The sequence below is a fragment of the Lepisosteus oculatus genome, chromosome 5, assembly GCF_040954835.1.
Source record: "Lepisosteus oculatus isolate fLepOcu1 chromosome 5, fLepOcu1.hap2, whole genome shotgun sequence".
Taxonomy (NCBI): Eukaryota; Metazoa; Chordata; class Actinopteri; order Semionotiformes; family Lepisosteidae; genus Lepisosteus; species Lepisosteus oculatus.
Window position 1 is genome coordinate 57075386 of NC_090700.1, and position 22254 is coordinate 57097639.

At 41.0% G+C, this 22254-nt stretch overlaps 2 protein-coding genes across 2 annotated transcripts in view; one reads left to right on the forward strand and one right to left on the reverse strand.

Moving 5' to 3' along the window:
- The window catches only part of alpk3a (alpha-kinase 3a), a 28707-nt gene extending 24212 nt beyond the window's left edge, over positions 1 to 4495 (forward strand). The window contains exon 15 of the mRNA XM_069190704.1: positions 797 to 4495. Coding sequence (XP_069046805.1) covers positions 797 to 1202 — 406 coding nt within the window. The 3' untranslated portion in view covers positions 1203 to 4495. The remainder of the gene's footprint in view (positions 1 to 796) is intronic.
- A 2235-nt stretch (positions 4496 to 6730) lies between these two features.
- slc28a1 (solute carrier family 28 member 1) lies at positions 6731 to 18951 on the reverse strand. The gene is made up of 20 exons (XM_015343398.2): positions 18869 to 18951; positions 18399 to 18469; positions 18259 to 18320; positions 17851 to 17887; positions 17699 to 17766; positions 16867 to 16958; positions 15662 to 15851; positions 14853 to 14994; positions 13979 to 14092; positions 13627 to 13704; positions 13323 to 13403; positions 13129 to 13209; positions 12408 to 12533; positions 12193 to 12323; positions 11370 to 11538; positions 10319 to 10516; positions 9910 to 9991; positions 9594 to 9692; positions 8734 to 8839; positions 6731 to 8048 (listed from the first exon to the last, which is right to left on the reverse strand). Exons 1-20 carry the CDS (start codon positions 18870 to 18872, stop codon positions 7928 to 7930), a joined length of 2052 nt encoding a protein of 683 aa, XP_015198884.2. The 5' UTR covers positions 18873 to 18951; the 3' UTR covers positions 6731 to 7927.
- Between the last annotated feature and the right edge of the window lie 3303 nt (positions 18952 to 22254).

The following is a 22254-nucleotide window of genomic DNA, read 5'->3' on the forward strand; positions in this document are numbered from 1 at the left end:
ATTCTCTTTCAGAATTCTTGAATTCATTCATTCCTTGAACACAAGATGGTGTTTTTTCCATGACTATTTTCAGGATAGTAAGGAATTGAGGAGATTAATGTATACATTTTCACTCTCTCACAATAGCAGGGTATTATATTACAAGTTAATAAATGGTAAGTCATAGTATCGCAATGACAGATAGAAGTTTGGTGATGGTTTTCACAAACAAGTATGAAAAAAGATCACTTTTTTTTCCGCTATTCAAATTATTTGGAGAAACAAAAGTCTGTTCAAGAGCAGTATCGAATGAATGTGGAGGATTCATCTGTAGTGGGACAGGAAGAAAAGGGATTTTGCTGTGTGAAAAGTAGTCATGTACAGACCAGCACAGCACTTTCGTCTTATTGTGTTACAAAATGCCAGTTAAGAAGTAGAATTAAAGGGAATGATGTCATTAAAGGAAAGTTTTAAAAATGTTGAAATGGTAACAGGAAGTAAGAGAGACGCTTCATGTCATTGCAGGAAATAATGCATTGTATTTTGTATAAGTATTATCAAATATTGTATTTAAAATGTATCCACTTTAAATGATTCAGTTTTATTTTGTCAGACACAAGCTAATTGTTTACAGATAGAGTATTAAATATTTGATATTGAATGGCTTCCTGGGTGTGCCTTATAATGAGACTTTACATACTTCTCATGCAGGTCATGTGTTTAAGCTGCTAATTGTAACTTCAGGTATGATACATGAGCCACCCATCTGCAGGTTTGCACATTGTTAACGTGCGGTGATTCTCCGTCTGTTTTGCAGCTATCAGGGTCTGGCAGATAGCTGTGCCCCACGTCTGCTTGAGCAGTTCATCACACTCCACCAGTGCAATTACTACTGCGGCCTGCTGTCTCTGCGCACTCTCAAGGGCACGGATACACAGCAGCAGCCGAGCAAAATCAAGGGCTCCCGGAGCCCTCTGACGAACCGCAAGGCTGGAGCAGGGACATCCAGCCCGCAGCTGCAGAAGAAAGGAGCGGTCAGCCCTCAGACTAGCAGGAAGGTGCTGTCCAGCCCTCAGCTGCAGAAGAAAGGAGCTGTCAGCCCTCAGACTAGCAGGAGGGGGTTGACCGGCCCACAGGTGGCTGAAACGTCCGATACGAGCGACAGCACATCACCAGTCAAGCACAAAACTGTGGAAATTCCCAAATCTGTCCGAATGAGGTAAAAAAGGCACGCAAGCGCACGCAGTAATGGAGATATGGAAAACGGCTCATTCTTAACACTGTCAGTTGAATTATCTAACGAAACTGTCTGCTTGAGACTCATCGTATTTTTGCTTTTAGATTTGCCTGAAGTAAAAGAAGGCATCCCATTCCACCAGCCATGATAGTGACAGACAAGGCCATCTCATCAGAGATCGCTCACCTCTCTGTGTGCACTAGTCACATGTTCAGAGCCCAGTTCAAAGACTTTGGCTGTGACTTAGAAATCAGCAAGGAGGTCATTCATCAGGTTTTCATGAAGCACACAAAGGGATTAGAAACAGACAAAATAACAGACATAAATCAATGCACAGGAAAATTAGAGCAAACAACTTTTGCAAAAAGCAAACTTTTTTAGCACTCTAGTTCCTGCTAGTTAGAAGAGTGTCGAAAGTCACAGGCCTTTGTAAAAGACCCATGTAGAGTCGTTCTGATGTCCAGGAATTGAAGAAGCAGACAATACCATCGGAGTACACATACCAGGCCGCAAGCTTACAAACCTTGCAAAGGTGCAAACAGAAAGACACTCTTGAGGATGGGTAGAGGTGATGTGTGGTTGAGTACGTGAGGCTGTGTGAGTATTGTCTGAAGGTAGTTTGAGACACGGGAAACACAGGCCACGAACTCTGTCTCTAAAGTGAAGTGACAGCAGCGATCAGGGTGCGAAGGTCAGCAGGCATGCTTGATGTTGTGCAAGAAAACTGTTTAGAAACCCTCCCCTTCTGTTTAGTGGAATGCTGTGTACAGCTACAGGCTGCATACGAATATTTTTCATGAATATGAAACCTCACATCTCACAGTTCATCCTGTACCAGAGGTAGCTGATGGCATGACATCTCACTTAGCTAGCACAAGATGTTCATTTTTCTCTCTGATTTATGCAGAGGACAGAATACTGCCCTCTGCTCTACAGGTTGCGTAAATCCCTTTGCGCTGCTGTGTGGTTAAGATCAAAGTTCCAGCTCATCTTGTCATCGTCAGCTCTGTGCATTTGCCCTGCCTCCTTAACCAGATCAATGTTCACTCTTCCTGCCAGCATCACGGATGCTGTTTATGCAGGAAGATGATTTGAGTGTGGTTACTTTGCCATGCTGTTTCTGCGGAACTCAACAAGGAGAAGGAAGTACTGTTCTTACTGTAAACAATGAAAAACAATTGAAAGTCTAGAAAATTTAGAAAGCAATCCCAAGCTAAAAATGTTCTGAGGTCAGTTTTAAGACACTCAATCATGTTGTTTCGACAAAAATTCTTTACTCATTTTTTAATAAAGCAAATGATGATGCTGAACAGCAGTCCCTACTAACAGTTGAGTCCTGACATATTCCTTTCAGCAGTCACACTGCCGCAGGATAAGAAATGATCCTAATCAGTATTTACCAGCAGCATTCAGTCCACTATCACTGCCTTCACAGTGCCAAATTGCACCAGGATCAAATGCAATAAATGTATTTATCCGTGCATATATTTTATAGACATCATATAATTCTGACCAAAAGTAACAGTGTAAATGCTCATTACATTGTGAGCTCAAGTGTATATCCTTCACATGCACCACTAGGTTTGCAATCTGAGACCCACTACATGGTAATGTGACCCATTTCAGAATGTTTTAAGATGCAGACTCATGTATTTAAGGCAGGTGCTGAATATTTCCTGCATGTTACCTAATTGTAAGTAAAACCCAGCAGACTGACATGGACCGTTAAAACTTTTCTGCTTCCAGAGATTTCTGCAGCTTGCATGAAGCTGAAATCGGTTATACTGCTTTGCACCAAGAGTCCCACCAAATCATTCAGCTACCCAATGGACTAGATGGGTCAAATCACCTCCCCTTGCTTCTAATGGTCTTTTTTGTTAAACAGATTGTTTGGTTAATTGTTTTTTTTTTCAAACGACTTTTCTCCTTTCAGTAGAATATCTTAAATGTCCTAAATGCCCCCTTTTCTGAAGTTTTGAACCGTGCACCTTGCTAGGTTGCTCTCTGGACAGCACCTGGGGTCTTTTCCAGGTAACCCATCATGGCACATTGCCCTATACGTCTGCAGTGACCTGCAGTGATCTGGTGGCTGCCACAAGAGGGCCTCAGAGACTTCAATGATTGTAAATGCTTCACCCTGTGTAACTCTTGTTGGAACGTGTGCATTTTCACGTGAGGTTACTTAGTGGGTTTTGTGTATGAAAGTGTGTGTCTGTGGGACGTTAGTAGTCCAGCCTCCCTGTATAAGGGGGTTTTGGTCAGAAAAGTGGTGGTGGCAGCATCATCTTTACCTGTCGTCCGGGGATTGATTTCCATTGTAGAAGTCTTTTGGTTTGGTTTCCTTTGTGTATTTGTGAAGGTTTGTGAGTTAAGCCAGGAAAGCCCCTTCGCCTTCAATTTACACTGCTGTTTGGTGTGTTTTATGTGTGCTTGAGTCCCCTGAGCTACCGTACACTATCACAAACAGGGACCCTTCACACCACCATTCCTGGGAGCATGTTCAGAGTCAGGAATTAAGAGTTCATATTTGACCGCTTCATGTTTTTCAAGGTGTGTTCGACATCTGCAGGGCCACATGCTAGTTTGAGTTTCCTTCATTATCGCTTTCACCATGAAGATGGCCGGTGTGGCATTTTTGCTTGAAAAATGAAGGAATAGGAACTGTACACTATTAAAGGCTCCTGTGCTTGGGTTCAGTCCGCAGTATGGGATAAAGGCCCTTTTGGCATATTTTTAAGGCTTGTATAATTCCTGTTCATTTTTCCAGAGCAATATTTTAGTGGCGGGTGGGCTTTTGATTTATGTTTTTTTTTTTAATAAGAATGCTTTTTAAAAAGCTGCCATTTCTGTTTTGTACTGTGATAGCATCTTTCCAAGTAGCATCTTTCAGCATGTCCACTGCGAATGGTTCTGAGCTGTGTCATGTTCCAGCTTCATGGCTAAATTTGTCTTCTGAAAAGAGTGTTTGAAGGAAATACACATGACACCTGACTTTGGCAGAAGAAAATGCATCAGTTTTATCCCTGGCTTAAACAAAGAATAAAGTCTGTAGTTTGGTAATAAGTAAAGTGGTATGTTTGCAGTATTTTGTGTGTTTGGGCTGTGCTTAGTATAGTCCTTAACACTGTTATACAGTGTTCAATAATGTTCTGCCTTCTGGCTTTTGTATAATTACATTCATTACAAATGTACATACTGATGTGTCATAGCTTAAACTTGTGTTTACAGAGATGACTCCTCTGTGCAACAGAGTGCAACAAATAAAAAATTTAAGATCGAGATTTGTATGTGTGTTTCTATTTTTAAACACCATGCAAGTTTGGGGAACCACGCAGACAGTACACACAGGGAACTACACGGGCAGCACACACAGGAAACTACATGGGCAGCGCACACACACACAGGGAACTGTGCAGGCAAGAGGTACACACACAGGAAACTACATGGTCAGCACACACACATAGGGAACTGTGCAGGCAAGAGGCACACACACAGGAAACTACATGGACAGCGCACACACACAGGGAACTGTGCAGGCAAGAGGCACACACACAGGAAACTACATGGTCAGCACACACAGGAAACTACAGTACATGGGCAGCGCGCACACACACATGGAACTGCGCAGGCAGCTGTATGCAGACTGAGTGGTGCTGAAGCCTGCTAGGACTCGGGGACGTGCAGCATTGTGCACAGCTAGCAGGATGCAGCAGGGTAAGAAACCAGGAAATGAGCATAGTCCAAGATCATGGACAAGCACAACTGGGGATCGAGATCGGGGTCAAAGCCAGTGGCGAGACAGTCTAAAGCAGAGGGGGGAATCCAAAGGCCACGGTCAGGATAATGCAGGGGTCAAAATCAAGGAAACCCGGCAACATGCAGTTCGTAGCAAGGACAAGTCCAGAACAAAAGAGGGTGAATTAGCAAGCCAAGGGGGAACCCGGGAATGAAGTACAAATCACAGCAGCAGTCAGGAAGGCAGGCAAAAGTCAGGCAAAGTTAGGAAAACGGGAACTATGGACTCGAGGGGCTCAGAGACTGAACTCTGTGACAGAGCCCCAAGCTGTCAGCTCCAAGTATTTTCTGAACCATCTGAAATGGGCATGACCTAAGATTGTTTCCAGGTGGTCCGGATCTCCTGTCAATTGACTTCTGGGGCAACCAGCCCCGGGAGATGGATCGGACGGTGATATAACCGACTGCCAATGCTAGCTCACCCTGCTGCTCGTCATCAGTGTCCCAAAGGAAAAGTCTAGCAGCATTAATCTCCTGAAGCCAGTCAGGGATTAAACTCTGCGGTCCTTCAGTGGTCTTAAGCATCCTGTCATGCCTCTCTGCTTACCCATTTTTTTTCCGAATCCAGCTTTGGTTGCGGGGGAGGAAGATGATGCTGGGGTCTTTGTCCGCTGCTCTCTGTAAAGTAACTAATATCTGAGTCCAGTCCTCAGTGCAGTGCTGCAGTCTGTGTCTCCTGTGTCATGCTCAACCCTGCTGGAAAGCTGTGGAGTGAGTTAGTATTGCCCCGGCAGTTGGCCACACCTCCACTCACCTGTCAGTCATGCCAGTTGTAATGGGTATGTAATCAGACATGGGACTTACGACAATGCCCGCATCAGGTGGCTCAGGTTATTAAAGGTGTAGTCTGGCTGTGCTCTTCACTCTGGTGTAGTGTTGGTTCAGAGCCTTTCTTAAAGTTTCTGTTTTTCCAACCTTGTGTTTCCTGGACTCCTGACTCCGCCACGGTATCTTTCTACTGTGTCTACTACCGGCTATGATCTTTGCTTTGTTCCTGAGTTCGCTCCCGGACTGTGTTTGCCTGCTTGTTTACCTTGCTTGGCTGCCTTGCTGCTCCCAGTGCTGCCTGACCATGTTAGATTGCTGTTTCACTACTTGTTTCTCTCCAAGGATGTACCACATGCAGCGGTTATGACACCCCTCAATTGTATCCTGTCAGTGCCCCCATAAGTCCTCCAGTATGGGGTTCACGAAGCCCCCTGGCATGGTCTCAGAACCCGTTCTCGAGGGGATGGAAGTGTCTCTTTAATGACTTGTCAGCAGAGCTAACTGCTGGTAGCTCATTGATAACCTGGTGTAACGATGCATTTTCTATTCTTAGCCTGTTCTGGAGCACCTGAGAGGCAGTTAGAAGTGTCTTGCGATCAGACACCTCTGAGCTGTGTGGTAATTAATAATAATAAGAAGAATAATAAGAATAATAATAATTAACCAGTGTCTGCACCAGGAAGACCTTTGATCAGAGGGGAGCTCAAGAACAAGGAAACACAAAATGCACCACCCTCACCAAGAAACTGGCCATTCTATGCAAATTTAAAGTCAACATGGTCTTTGACACCTGTTGCCCACACACTGATTTTTCACTCTGCAACGTGACTCTGTCTACACAACACTCCCTCTTTTCATAGCCTATGGACAGACTCTGTGACAGATTCACATGCAGTTTGATAACACAGGGAGGGAAACACCGTTAATGAAAAACAATTTAATTAGTACAGGAATATGTATACTAGAACCTTTAAACAAACTTAAGAAAAGCAATAATTTAATTTCAACAATGAAATGTGCATTTTCAGAAAGGGAAGGCTGATCATGTAGCACACAAAATGCATTATGAATGATATGACCAGTACTGCAAAAGAAAATAAAAACTAAATCTCTCGACCAGTTGCTCTCAATTTGTCTGAGAAACTGAACCTCTTTTGTTTTGTTTTGTCCTGTTAAATACCAAATGCTAATGCATTTGTTCTGTGTATTACTCCTTTTATAATATACTAATTGACCATTGTAAAATGCAAAGTCCTTCTATGACAAGGGCACTATACCAAATAAAAACAAATTGAACTGAATTTCAGCACAGCTGGAAATTTTTTAAATAAAAGGTTTTAAAAAATACTTTTTAATTTCATTCAAGCTTTTATAAATAAAGTGCATTTAAAACAAAATGCAAAAGGTGAAGAGTTGAGAATATTATTGGTAAATCCCAGAACTGTCATTATGTGTAGTTTAGGACCCTGTGCGGAGCAGGAGTGAGAGAGTGCGTGATCCAGCACCCAAGTCCAAATCGTAAAACAACACTGTGGTCAGGAAGGAGGGCCGAGATCCGTTATCCAGAGGGCTGAGTCTGGAAACCAAGTCCGATTGGCGAGGCAGGTCCGTAGTCAGAGGAAGGCAGTATTCGTTAACCAGGATTCTGGAGAGATCTCCAAGTCTGATTCACGAGGCAGGTCCGTAGTCAGAGGAAGGCCGTATTCATTATCCAATAAAGGTAGCAAGACAAGCAGGCGGCGAAAGGGGTGGCTCAGGTGAGTAGAACTCAATAGTGAGCATCGAGAGGTGTGGTGGAAAGGTTTAAGCAGGACAGAGGGGGAGGGTGGTTGGTTAATAGATTAATTGGAGTGACAAGAGTGCTTTGGAATGTGGCGGCGAGTGCGTGGATGTGTGGAAACTCTGACAACAACGTATATTGGAAAACAGGATCTCTATATCGATCCAAATGGACAGGCAAATGTGTTCAGTCCTGCCTTGATCCCAGTGCTTCTGGGGCAGCCTGCTGGTTGCTGCGAGTTCCACATGGAAAAGTGTCTTTCCAACACTGTGCAGATGGAGAGGGGGGTGGCAGTTTTGTTTCACCATCTTAAAGGGAGAGTAAAATGGTAACCACAGGGGGTCGCACGCAGGCGACAGAGGAAACATTTACAGGGCAGTACAAGCAGTGCTGTTATAGAGGTTACAGCAATTGAGTAAATACTGAGCAGCATTCTGCACTCCATTCCACGCCTCGTCAAAGCCTGCAGTGCCGTTGATCCAGGAGGTGCTGCAATAGAACATAGGTTTCAGAGCTTAGACACCCACGTACAGTATAAACAGCAGGTGACTGTGAAAGCAGCTGGATACTCCAGCTTCACTTCAGAATGTGTCAGTAATTCCACAGTAGTTATACACGATATAAACCAGGATTTCTTACATTCACCATGCATGTAACTGAAGTCAGCTACATTCTATTATGGAGCAAGTAATGGGTTTATTCCAGCTGAAAAGAGAAGAAAGAAAATGCAACGTTTCTTCAGGTGTGAGAGTGAAAGTGAGAAGAAGGCTCCACGGCCGAAATGTTGTGTTTTCTTTCTTCTCTTTTTAGCCTGGAATAAACCCATTACTTGTTCCTTTGCAGCCTACGCGTGTTGACGCAGCTCCCCACCTGAACTATATTCTATTATGGTGTTCCCTCAATGTGAACTGTTCATGTAAAGCTCCTACATCATGTGTTACCAAACGCCTTCCGTGAACAGAGGAAGAGCTAGAGATGGCCAGGTGCTAGTTCGGCTCATTTAAATTTGAATTCATCTGGAACCTGTGGCCAATAGTTTAAAGTGTTACAATAAAGCAATGATTTCCTTGTTTCAAGAAGGTTTGCTGCCCTTTTTAACTTGTTACCTCAGTGGATTAAGTGCTTGAACAGTAAAACGCCACCCAACACACAAGGAAGTTATTCCCCATCTCACCTTTGAAAAAGATCCAAACAGCAGGAATCGAGGTCTGGGGTCGTGCTGCTGAAGGTGGAGTTTTGAAAAACACGAATACAGTCACTTGGTGGAACAAACAAAACCCCTGCAAGCAAGAGAAGAGAACTGTTATTATGCAACTGAAAAAAACAAAGTTAAACAGATTGAGGCAATTTCAAAATGTCCTAGTTGGATCCTTGATACAGACACAAGGCAGCCTTTCTGCCTACATGAAATGTTCTGTTTGCAGTTCGTGCCAGAGGGGTGTTTAAAACAAAATGTAATATATTTTCAGCTTTAAGAATATAATGTCTGTCCCGAGCGCTGGCATACTGTATGATTAAATTTTAAAAAATGATAAAAAAATCTTTAGCTAAAGCTGTAGCACCTGTTTAAATACAGTCAAGACATGGAGATGCTCAATATTCAGTTATCACTAGGTCCTTAGGTCTCAAATTTTATTCACCCTTTACGCAGGAAGACCACAGAAATACAGTTAATGTTTTGGTTCCTATAATGGCATTCCAATTGAATTTATATTCATCACCTACATCAGCAGAAGGTGCAAAGTCAGATGGTTCCAGACAATCCTTTAATTCCTCTTTAACACACTTTTCACTCGTACACACTTTCTCACGACAGCCTTCTTCTTCCCAGTCTTAAACCAGAATATCTTCCAAGGCCTCACCTTTTATCTGAGCATGACTGGAATAACGTCCATTGTCAGAGGGAATGTACTTCTGAGTACCTCTGAGTACCTGCTTACCAGTGTGTCCCTGAAGGACAGGTATTTCATTGCCTCTGCCTCTCTAACACACATCAAGACTGCACTCTGGGAATTATGGGATGCCCAGCCTTACCTGCAATGCAAGCGTTAACCAGAGACACACAGGTTCCTGTGAACAGGGCTCTGAGAACACCTTCTGCGATGTCACTCTTTCTGGTAGGGCTTATAGAAGCTTCCATCATGAGGAGGCAGGGGACAAGAAAAGCAGAAAAGCATCATTAAGCTTTCGAAAAAGACACCTCTGTTAATTCTGAAGCAAATGGCAATTGCGTACAAAGAACGGAAATGAGACGATGCAGGCAACAAAGCAATTGAATCACAAATTGTTTAGCATTTCAGGGATGATGGCATGGATGACAAATTCCTCTGTTCAAAACCTGTTCACCTACACAGTCCTCCAATCATGATTCCAAGCGAGCTGAAGTTAGCAAACCCACAGAGAGCATAAGTACAGATGGTTTCTGCTCGGACCTGTGAGAAAGCACATTCAGATTAGTCCTTCCCAGAGTTTCTGACATATATTGCCTTTCCTGGTCAATATTAAAATTTTAATTTAACTCTGCAATATCAGTATGCAGTATTTAAATATTTAGTATGAGATGCTCAAAAGAGCCAAGTCATGTGTAATATACAAAGTTGTGACCTGATCCTCATTAATATTTCATCAGTTATGTTTTCTCCTAATGTTCTACAGGATTTAAAATACATGCATGCACACAGGGCTTCTTTTTATGCCTTGATTAACAGGCTGTATGACAGGTTTTCAACATTAGTTAGTAAATTAAACACAACTCTTACTGAGATACACTGCAGCTCTCCATTGATACACTTGTCAAGATCATTAAGCCTGTTTTTCTTCAGGACAGACAGCTTCTCATAAGCCACAAACTCATTCAGGAAGAGCTTGGTGCCAATGAGCTCCGCAGCTATGAAGGAGTCCTCGTAGGGTATGCCCATCATGAAGGCCACTGGCATGAAGATGTATGAACATATGAGCTGTGGAGCAGAAAGACACATTTCTGACTCAAGACGCACTCTTTACAACTGCTCTGTCCAGAGCTCCACACCTTCCAATCGGTTTTATGATTCAGCTTTGGCACAGCCACCCTCTTTTGTTTTAACAAGATGAGGATGAGTTAAGATAAGATAAGATCACTTTATTGGCCATATACAATTTCTTGTATTAGCAATTTTGTCTTTTTTCGCATACCCCAGCTTGCTCTCCATGAGACACACAGACAGGGAGAGAAGCTGGGGGTCAGAGCGCAGGGTCAGCCATTTATATGGCTCCCTTGGAGCAGTTGGGGTTAAGGGCCTTGCTCAGGGGCCCAATGGAGTAGGATTCTTCTGCCAGCCGCAGGATACGAACCGGCAACCTTCCAGCCACAGGTACAGATCCTTAGCCACAGAGAAAAATGACACTGTAAAGGAGATGGTTCTACCAAAGACTTGAAAAGGTCTGGAAGATCTCTTATTTGACCAGCCAGATATAAAGCTTTCAAAACTAGTGGTCATGAAGACACATTAATGGTTTAAAAAAAGTTATGGATAGTTACTTCATCTTAGCAGACCTATGTAGTGTGAAAGATTTAAGTACTGACCTGGAACATGTCAACTGTCACTGGCTATGATGAATACGGGTTCAATAAAGCTATAAGGGTTATAATTGAGTATGAAGTTACAATAACAGTTAGATTAATACGGTAACATTATTTAGAGCACACAAAATGAATACTTCAGATGCAGCTCTCAATAGCTAAGTCGGCAATTGTATACTGGATTTGTGATCCTGTGAACATGGTGTGCAACGTTCAGGCTATCAGATGATGTGCCGCCAGTTCAGATATACCTGGAAGGTGAGTTTAGGGTAATTGACCATCCCTCCCAGCCACCTCAGAGCTGCATTCATAAACTCCAGCAGGGCCAGGAAAGCTATCAAGTTGGCAGCAATATTGGCTACGAGACTAACAGAGGCTGAAGCTCCACTGCTGGCGGCCTCCAAAATGTTCTTCTCATCTCTGAAATTGAATAAACAGATCCACGTTTTCGAAATAATTGTTTTGTTTCTAACTTGGCAAGTTGTCCAGACTGCCTATATGCATCAACACAGAGAGCTCAAGTTCTGATCGGTGCCTGAATGTCACTGCGAGTGGCTGGGAGGAGAACAAAGACTGATCCAGGGTCATGTCACTAGCTCACTGTGACCGGGATTCTCTAAGAGGGTGGGGTGGGATTAGTCTGACAGCCCTGTCCCAGCTCTCCGCGACACAGCGACTCTTGCAACCTGTCCTCCAATTAGCTCTGATCCTCCTGCACAAGACAGTCTTGCCTTTGGGATGTGTTGAAAGCAAGTGGTGCCGAAACTGTACTCATTCACTCTGTGTGCAGAGCGGGGGGTTTATACAATTGCTGCAACCTGAGACATGAGAAAATACAGTGGACTGGGCACAACAAAACTAATGAATGATGCAAGTCAAAAATTAAAACGGCTACTAAAACGACCCCACAGACAGAGATGACTTCCAGAAAGAGATCCCAGCCTGCGTGATGCCAAGCTGGTAGCCTACTTCAGGGAATTCGAACAACGATCCATTTGGGTTTGGCTAGCATTTTCTTTTAACGATAGCGCTGCGCTGTCAAGCCAGAGGCCTCCCGGAGCTGAAGAGCCTTACCCAACGTCTATTTTGATTTCTTTCTCGCTCTTGAACTTGGATGCCTCAGTTTCTGGGTAGGACAGCTTGGCTAGAGCCAGGGCGCACGGTGCTGCCATCACAGACGCAGCAATCAGGGCGGAGGCGTCAATCTAGGAGGTGAAGAAACGACGGTCACATTTGGCCTTTATAGTGCGTAAGCTCGGCTACGACAACATATCCGTCAGGACACTCACTCCAAAGGAGATGTAGGCTCCCAGTACGCTGCCCGCAATGGTAGCAAAACCTCCAGTCATCACAGCATGGATCTCAGATTTGGTCATTTCGGGTAAGTATGGCCGGATCAAGAGGGGCGCCTCGGTCTTAATGTAGGCAAGGAGTCAAGAATTAACACGATTACTTCCTGTTGATTTTGGCAACCTTTATACCCCATTGTTTTTTGCGTGTGTAGGCAGGGGAAAATAAAATGTGAGCAAAATGTGAGCACCAGGGATGATGTTTTGAAATACTTTTTTGTTAAGTGTTCAAAATATAGTGAGAGGAATGAAAGGCTACAACAAATGCTGTTGTTTTTTAATTTTTCCCTGCCTAAACTGTAAACCTCTAGTGGAGTTTAAATACAGGGAAGATCAAGAACATTCATACGTTGCAGTTGAAGATTGCACCTAAGGGTATGACAGATATCTGTCATACATCAAACCTTCAATGAGCCTCTACTATTAAAACAAATATGACTTGATATGTAGACAGGTTATAGTCTGACAGAAAACAAAAACCACAACTGTCTGATCTGTTTTCAACATCACTATACATGAAATTGTTTAATAGCTTTGGAAAATGCAAATGTATATTTTTTCATAAGCAATGAACTGATGCAATCTGTTATCCTGCATGTTTGTGAATGTGCATTGTACCCATCTATTCAACTAGAGGATTTCCAGTGATGTAAAGCCTTACCTGTCCCACAAATATGTTTCCTGCAACACTAAGAGACTCTGTGGCTGAAGTCCCCATTGTTTTTTGCATTATCCATGCGATCTGTGTGAACAAGTTCAAATATTTTTCTGTAATCAGTGGAGAGCCAGGCCTTTAGTATTTGCTTGTAAATAGTGATACAGATCTGAAGCAGACAAACAACAGCAATGTTTTACCTTCACAATCAGCCACTGCATCAATCCAAGGTAGTACAGCACAGACATCACACAGCTGAAGAAAACCACTATAGGCAATGCCTGTTAGACAATAAGAAATTCACGCAAAACATGACAGAAACCTCACATTGAAGGGGATTTGTCAAGGTACACATCTGTAACCACCTCTTATTAAATGGGCTATTTTCAAAAGAGCTCCTTACAATAAGCAGGTTTATGAACTCTGCCATGATTTGTGACTATGAGTATTCCAGGGTAGTACAATACCTTGGAATTTGTTATTTGAAAAAATCAAACTACTGACCTGAAACGCAAAGGCTTGGTTTATTAGGGCATCTCCAAAAACAAATCCTGACCCAGCTGTTGTGTAGTTCAGGAATATCTAAAAGAAATGAAAAAAGCGTGTTTGACAATATGGTATTTCTTCCTTTGTTGTTTTCAAAGCAAAACACTAAAAAAGAACATCAAACCACTTGCACTTTTATGACATGCATTGGTAGACATTAGGTCTTATTTACTGTGCAGTGCTGCACACAGCATCTTGCAGTATGACTTCATTTGGCTAGGACTTGCTGCTAATATTAGAAATTATGATGAACAACGACCCCTAGCTTGCTATGTATTTGTGTCAATGTGGTCATAACTGGGTAGTATACCTGTACTTGTTTTCCAAGCCAATCAAAGGCCACAAATCCTGGATTGGTCCTGATTATGAAGAGGCCAAGAGCAAATTCCATACCTAGCCCCCAGAAAAGGGCTCGCCATGATACCTGTGGGACAGCCAAAACATGAGAGTGCTGAGAAAATCTGCAACAGACTCGTAATATTCCAGATTTAGACTGCTGCACAAGTACTCAGGTAAGAAATGCACAGAAACCTTTCACTTGTCAGAGGATCTTTTAGTGAAAGAGAAGAAATAAAGACTGAAATTGTTGAGGCTTCACTGATTGTTTGTACGCTTTCTTTCCCCATGTTTTTGAAGACGTTGAATAGTGAGCTTAATGCAAAAGCCAGCTTGCAGGTTACAGATGATATTTATTTCGAACAAGACTGTTGTAAGCTATGACTGAGAAAGATACACAGACACAAGACCCTAAGGACAAGACTGGGTAATATTCAGAAGGAAGCCAGTACCTAGAAGGCTTGCAAACATTACTTAAAGACGTCAAAATCTTTAAGTAAAATGAACTGGTCTTTCGCAAGATCTGATTAACCCAGTTTGGAATACAGTTTGCAGTAATCAGAAATCAGCTGTTCTGCTTCAATTAAATATTAAGAGCAAAGTGTGATAGAGAAGGAAAAACACTGCAAGACATCCAAAGGTTAAACACGGGGTTAAGTTTGACAGATCACAAACTACACAGACCTACAATGGGAAAGTTCTTGGACTATGACCTCACGTTCCTGGAAAAGTGTACAAGCTTTAACTAAAGCAGTGGGTCTGAAATTCACTCTGGTAGGCTGCTACTCTAAGTCACTTCCCATGAAGTAGCCATTTCACCCAGAGCTAAAAAACAACATAAAACTTACTTTTTTGGGGTGTTTTGAGAAGATGTAGAGCAGCAATATGAACATGCAGACTCCCGCAAAAGATATCAGCTGCTCTGGTCTTTTTGATGTGTCCACAACAAGCCAGGCCACCAGCAGACCCAGAACAATCACTATGAATACCCTGTAAAATTCAAAGATGACAACTAACTATTGGATGTAGTTTTTTTTGCGAGCAAATCATCTTTTCTTTGTGTGCTCATGTTCTCACTCCCAAAGCAGCTGTAAAAGACTCATAGGGATATACAGTAGGCAATGGTACAAGCATGAGAAATTGTGTATATAAACTCAGAACTACAGTATTCTGACATGCTCTTTAAAAATCAGGCTCCTGGTTTTTGGAATCGAAAAAAGGTGTTCTTGTTGATACTTTGAGTTTATACATTCCTCACTGAGCACACTGCCCTGCAGAAAAGAAGCTGACTAAGGTGAATCAGGCGATCAACAAGTTTTTTACCCAAATAGTTGGCATACCCATGCACAGACGATTAATCCAAAACGCATCATTGCACTGCATCCCAGACTCAGAATAGAAGTACATGAGGCTGAACTAACTCGGAATTCCGACAACATTAAAAACATGCATTATCATGTTTGTGCGGCACCAGAATTTGCAAGAGTCTGCAATTTGAAATGAATCAGACTTGTTGCGATGACAACATTGTTTCCATCCCCTGTTATCTCTGCTTTGGCTTTGCACTTCTTCAAGGCTTCTGAAAAGTAATGGGGAACATTAGACAGATGGATCCCAAAGCCGGTAATGAACAGACGAGCACAAGTGTTCAGCTCACCATCTCATCCACCTCAGGTTGTTCCTGAAACACTGCCCAACAGGCTTAAAGCACTTGCATATTTGTTTCCCCCACTTCTTCTTCACTAGGTCATAGAGACTGAAGAACACAACCAGGCCTGTGAGAACCACAAGAGCTATAGCTCGATGAAAATTCAGCACACAGGCTGCAATGAAATACGCCAAGTAACCTGACAAAACAAAAAGCAGAGAAGGTCAGTGTGCAAGAGTGCACAGTCACCAGATATTGTCTGTGTTGTGGGAAATTGTTCATCCAAGGAGCAGGACACAGTCTTTCGTGGATTCAGTTGTTTTATTGAGCTTAATACTGACATCAACGTGCGTTGGGTCTGCCCTGCAGGACAGACAAACCACAAGGGTTTCCCAGCTCTTATACACAGTATGATCTCAGGAAGATGTTTTGTTTCACCACTTCATGTGTATTCGTCTTGCCCTTTAATATGTAGCATGAGTTGACCGGTTGGTCCTGTCTCAAGTCCTATCCTTTGATGTGTAGCTGTCCTTTGATATGTAACATGAGTTGACCTGCTAAGTCCTGTCCCAAGTCTTGTCCTTTGATGTGTAGCTGTAATTGTTGGAGCTGCTTAAGATATGTTAAAACAGCCGACATATTACACAATGCACCTGAACCAACACTGTAGTGTTGAATACAGATAAATTATATATATATTTTCCATCAATAATATATATAAGTGTTTTTCTACTTCAGTCTGGTCAACAACTCAAACAACACCCCTGTACAACAGGACATGCTGCCTCAGAAACTGGAGTGTTCTGTGTGTAGTGACCGATGGCTCAAATGATACCTTGCTTTGAGTCTACTAATTTTCTTGTTGTTAGTTATAAGTCTTGTTTTAGATGTATCTTAACGTACATTTCCTTTTAAGTGACTGATTATTCTTGGGTTAAACTGTGCAACTTTTACAGGGCTTTCAGCTATTGGAACCACAGAGCTGTTAAAAAGGAAACTGGATGGAGCACAAATGTTTGTTTCCTATATTAGGTGTTCCAGCACTAGACTTAGTGTTGGACTGCAAGTCCAGTAAATACAGAGCATACATTTGCTTTCTAAACTAGCATGTACTGTACATCCAAGTTAGTATGAGCTGGGCAGAGGGGATTTTAACAACCGAGACTCGGAACAAAACATCAAAACAAGTTACAGTGACAGACTATTGTCATTACCTGCAGCGAGCACTGCCAGAATGATGTTCTTTATCAGTCGACCACGAGATTTACAGTACCGCTTAGCTTTGGAAAATGGCTGGGAAATCTTACTAAAAAAAAAAAAAGAAAGCATCTTCATATTAAAATATTGCAGCCCTTGCATGAAAAAAAATTGCATATCTCTGTAAACATTTGAATTCAGTGGAATTAAATCAAGTTTCTGAAAAAATAACCTGGGCAGCACAGTGGTGCAGTACTTAGCATTGCTGCCTTGCAGTCCTGGGACTCTGGCCAGGTACTGGGTGTTGTCCGTGTCGTTTCTGTATGTTCTCCCTGTGATTGTGTGGGTTTGCTCTGTGTACTCTGCTTTCCTCCCACAATCCAGAGAAATGCTGGTATGTTAATTGGCCCTTGCCTGCGTGTTTGTGTCTGTGTGTGGACTGCTATAAACAGATGAAACAATGATTCAGCCCTCGTTGCAGATACAAATTGACAAAACGTTTTCATACAGTTTGCAGTTTCCAATATAACCTAAATGTGTCCATAGCACACACCTACACAGAGCAGGTTATTCATGATTGCTCAGCGCTGGGTTTTGCAGGGAGCGGACTGCACCAAATTTCGGTATCTCGCATCTTCCTTAACTCCGACGATATTTTTGTTTTCTGCTACAGCGGTATCTCGGAAAACATGATAGTCCGCCCATTTACTGCGCACGTTCAAAGAGAAACAGCAACTCAGGCTTCCAACACGAGAAAGGGACAGGGAAAGATACAATCTCAGAGGTTTTCTCTTAATGTCAGAATGGGACAGCGAAAAAAACACAGACGTGCGGAGAACAAGTATTTACCTCCAATACCGTTGTGCAGTAGAGCTGTCATGAGGGTCGTTATTAATCCCATTAGTCTGACCTTCTCCCTGTAGAGGGAATTAAACACTTTTACAATAATTCTAGCAAATGCTAGGAGTGAATTGGTGCCAGCGTTTTTACTTTCAGTTTACCTGCAGTTCAGTCACAGCGTGGTCGGTGTCGTTTCCACTACAAGAAATGTTAAAAGTCAAAAACAGATTTTGTGTTGCATAACTATAGATGAACAAATTCAACAATGCACCAGATGAAGGATAGCCCCTTGCTAAGCTATCAGAAATTTACGATGATGCCAGCTTTAAGTGAAAAAAAAAAGTTTCATTTTTTTTGTCTAAAGAAAAGGCAGTACAGTATATGTACTAGACGGTGAAGCAACTTGAAACTCTTATTAGCTTAATTTGTTTATAGCAGCATATCAGAATTATCCATAATGTTATATTCAGGTATCGTAAACGAATGAACTTGTTCATAATATTGGGTTAAAATGCCGCAGCATTGTTAACAGGTTTTAAAAAAAGAAACTCTGTACTGTGCTGTAGTACCTTGAGAACGATGTGGAGGTCTGGGTAGGGTACGTCTTAACCCTACAAGACTGACCTTCTTCCTGAAATAAAAAAAATGTTTCCAGTAATTTTTGCAAAGTGCAAAATGAATCCAAACAAATCCATTCGTTGTAACTTACATTTAGATAAAATCCAAGGTTGTCTTTGCCTTGACCATCAGAATTGTCAAGTGAAGTCAATGATTTCAAATCTTTAAAAACAAATTGACATACAGTCATGAAAAAGATACAAATGCATATTCATTGAAGAAGAGAAAAAAGTTATAATCAGACTAAACTACGTGAACTACAAATATGGCTTTGGGATTGTTTTCAACGAACGCCAGCGTAAACTACATTTGACAAGTAATTTACCATTAAAAGAACGCACCACTTAAGATTGTTCCTCGAAATATTTACATTAAAAAAACAGCGCAAAATACAAGATGAAAAGAACGCACTTTGTAGTAAAAAAATCTACACTGTGGTATAACACTATAAAACTATTCCTGGTCCGAATCTATTACACACGCTCAAAACAAATAAGACAAAATATGCGCACAGTCTCGGGAAAAGAACTAACATTTAGTAAAATTGAAACTACGACGTACCCATTGTCCGTCTTCTCTGTTCCAGGTGCACTGTACTCTGTGAACGAAAATGGTGCTCTGGAACAAAACTCTGTCCTTTTGGATCAGCCTCAAGACACCAGAAGGAGGATTTATTATTAATTAACAGGAAGCACTTTTAATTGCTTTAGGATACACCTTTTTTACTATTGTTGTAAAAGCATGCTTAGAAACATCAGAATGTGTACTCAAGCAGGGTTGATGATTGAGAGACAAAAAAGTGAATAGGAGACAATATGCATAATTAGATTATTGGTATTGATATGTTTTCCATTGTTCTTTTTAATGAGACATGGAAGAATTCTACTTCTGTGTGACAGCCACTCCACAGATAATATTGCATTTAACTTTTAAATGTAATTTCCTTTTGTTATTTGTGCTTTTACTATTTTGTGGCTATATTAAGCTATATACAGGGTCAAGAAGGTTTTATGTGTTTCGAAAGATCTGGAATAATTTCAGTGTGACCACGTATACACTGAACATTTGGAATTAAGTGAAGTCATTTAAACATCATATGGAGCGAAAACAGAAGCACTCTTCCACCTCACAAAAATGGAGCTCAATTGCAAAAGTGACTTTCTGAGTTTTGCTAAGGGCGTCATGTTCGGGAACCCCATTTATAAAGCACTGTACCCTCAGATTTGTACCCTCTGACCTATGCTGTCCAATTACTTCATAACATTAAGGCCTGAAGTTCAAATTTCTTTTCAACAGATAAGTTTAAAGAGTTCAGCTGGGTAGCTGCGTCAGCATGTGTAGGCTGCAAAGGAACAAGTAATAGGTTTACTCCATGCTGAAAAGAGAAGAAAGAAAACACAACGTTTGGGCTGTGGAGCCTTCTTTGGGTGTCAGAAGTTGTGTTTTCTTTCTTCTTTTTCCAGCATGGAGTAAACTGATAAGTTAGAATGACACATGGAAATAGCCAGGAAGCCCAGTGCAGCTCAATACTCATAAAAGATGTGGGATTATTTATAAAAGTTCTGCCTAATTAATGTGTGATGCAGTGAGTTGTTCGTATGATAAAATAGATAGCTAAATATAAATAAGACCTTTGCCTTTGTCGTGGAATTTTATCAAAGAAGAGCCAGGAGAGGTGTTCTCATTCACTCAGTAAGGTTTTTATTCATATTGCAATATGGGAAAAAGTGATCACTGTCTGTGCAGAGAAGTAAAGGCTGATTCAAAAGCAAGCAAGGAGAGCCCCTTGTTTTAGATCTTTTTTAAGCTGATGCAACACTTCAAGGACAGGTGAAGCAGTGATTTTCCATTCCTTCTAGGTTTCTGCTTTAAGCAAAGAAGAGCAGTTATTCAAATGGTTTCTCATGCTCCCTTTTTCAAGCAGCAGAGATAAACATGATTAAAACATCCCGTGCCCTTGACGAGTTGTCCAGTATCCAGCTGCTTCTGCAGCACAGCTCTGTCCGTAAACAACATTTTTAGGATAAAACACTTTTCTCAGTAACTTTCCATTACACCTTCACTGAAAAAGCGCATTGTCTCTGAGATAGAAAAGACCAATATGAAGCAAATTATATCACATCAATGCACACAGGTGTCTGAACTGGATGGGAAGAGCTGTTGTGTTCTGTTAGGTCATTAACTGTGTTTATAGTGGTTAATGAATCACATTGATGACCTAAAAACAGGACCTTCTCACAAAAGCCTTTTTCAGCTGAGTTGTTTTCAAGGTCTTCAAATAAAACAGTTAAACCTATTCCAGCTTTTCTGAATTACAAAATATTCTTTTCAGTAAAAATACTTTTGAAAAAAATATACCCTTAACCCAGATGCAGATCTGAAGTCGCCATTGAAAGGATGCAGATCTGTTTAAAAATTCAAAAGGGTGTTCTTCTACAAATATTTTATGTATTTTATTTAAGAACTTTTGAAAATTTTAATATAAACCAAAATAAACACAAAACTAAAGATATTTTTGAAAAACCTCTACAACAAGTCCAAATTCATCTATAAAATATTTGAAGTACTTTTCACCTCAATTTTATATATATTTCTGATAATATGCTTATTTAATATGTATTTATTACAAATTAATTATTACAAATTCAAGTATCACACAAGGTTGTGTGGATTTTTCTAAGCTGCTAAGAAAGGGATAATAAATTGGGAGTTATTTTTTAAACACTGGCTTGCTGAGTTTATCTGGCAAATTAGCTCTTCAAACAGAAGCCATTCGAAGTTTGAGAAGGGAAATTGACCTCTCTGTTACAGCTTTTAACATGAAGGTGAGCACATTCCTCAAGTCCTCACTAGTCACTTTTTTCCCACAGTGATATTCAGATGTCTTACACTGAAGTCACAGTGACCCTTTTGGCTGATCTCCGCATGTCAACAAACAGTGCCAGCTTGAAATCTTTGAAGTGTACTGGGTTTTCCTTTAACTTTTCCTACTTTTAAGGTTCTCAAGCAGAAGACTGAAAGCTTTTCAAGAAAGAAGGTAAGGTAGTCATCTTGGCACTGGCACAACTGTTTCAGAATGGAATGCTGCCATCAAATTATATTCCCAAAAGCGTTGGAGTAAATTAATCTTGTTGTCAGGTAGCCTTCATCTTTGAGCATGTGTATGCATTTGATTTCAAATGTTAATTTAACACGTTTTCTTCTTCAGTCCAGGCTCTCCAAAACAGTAATTCAGTGTATCACCTAAAACCTAGCACTTGGTAAATACTGTATATAGTGATACATTTCAAAATCATTTAGCATGATGCAATCAGTAGAGAAGGAAGTTTTTACTGTAATATTCTTTCCCAGTTCTACAGTATGTAAATCAGCTAGGTGCTGTCATTGAAAATGGACTCTTTAAGTTTCAGCCAACAAATATTGTTTGAGCCCCCAGCAAACTTTCTATAGCTTTATATTCCTATATTGTGCTTTTTCAAAGAAGACTTTATTAGGAATTAGGAAATAATTAGGAAACAAAAGTAAAAGCAACTGACTGACTCTTAACTGTAACTGCAATAGAGATATTTATAATGTGATTTAGTGTTCCTTAATGTGCACCAATTAAATACTAATTTAAAATAATTATGCAGACAAAGCTCTTATAAACTACTAAGCTAAGAAATGACTTCCTGAATGTGCACAGCAGGTTTAGACTTGAGACTTTCAGCCACTGAGTGCTGTTCAGTGATAATTTTATGAGGTTTTATGGAGGTCATAGAAAAGCCTGACTTTTGCCTTTACAAAGCCTGAAGACTATGGAAGTGCATTGCTACCATAACACTGCATTGATCACATAATTATATAATGATTATCAGATAATAACTGCTTTAAACATTACCACATACTTTCGGGATACGTCTATCAAATAACTATTACTAGGTATCTAATTTTTAAAAATGTAATCT

What these genes read in the sequence shown, in the direction of transcription:
- slc28a1 (XM_015343398.2), bottom strand. An exon ending in ACCTCCACATCGTTCTCAAG is followed by an intron (nt 17,888 to 18,258) that starts GTACTACAGCAC and finishes CATTTCTTGTAG; the next exon opens with TGGAAACGACACCGACCACG. An exon ending in GAAATCAAAATAGACGTTGG is followed by an intron (nt 11,539 to 12,192) that starts GTAAGGCTCTTC and finishes ATTCAATTTCAG; the next exon opens with AGATGAGAAGAACATTTTGG.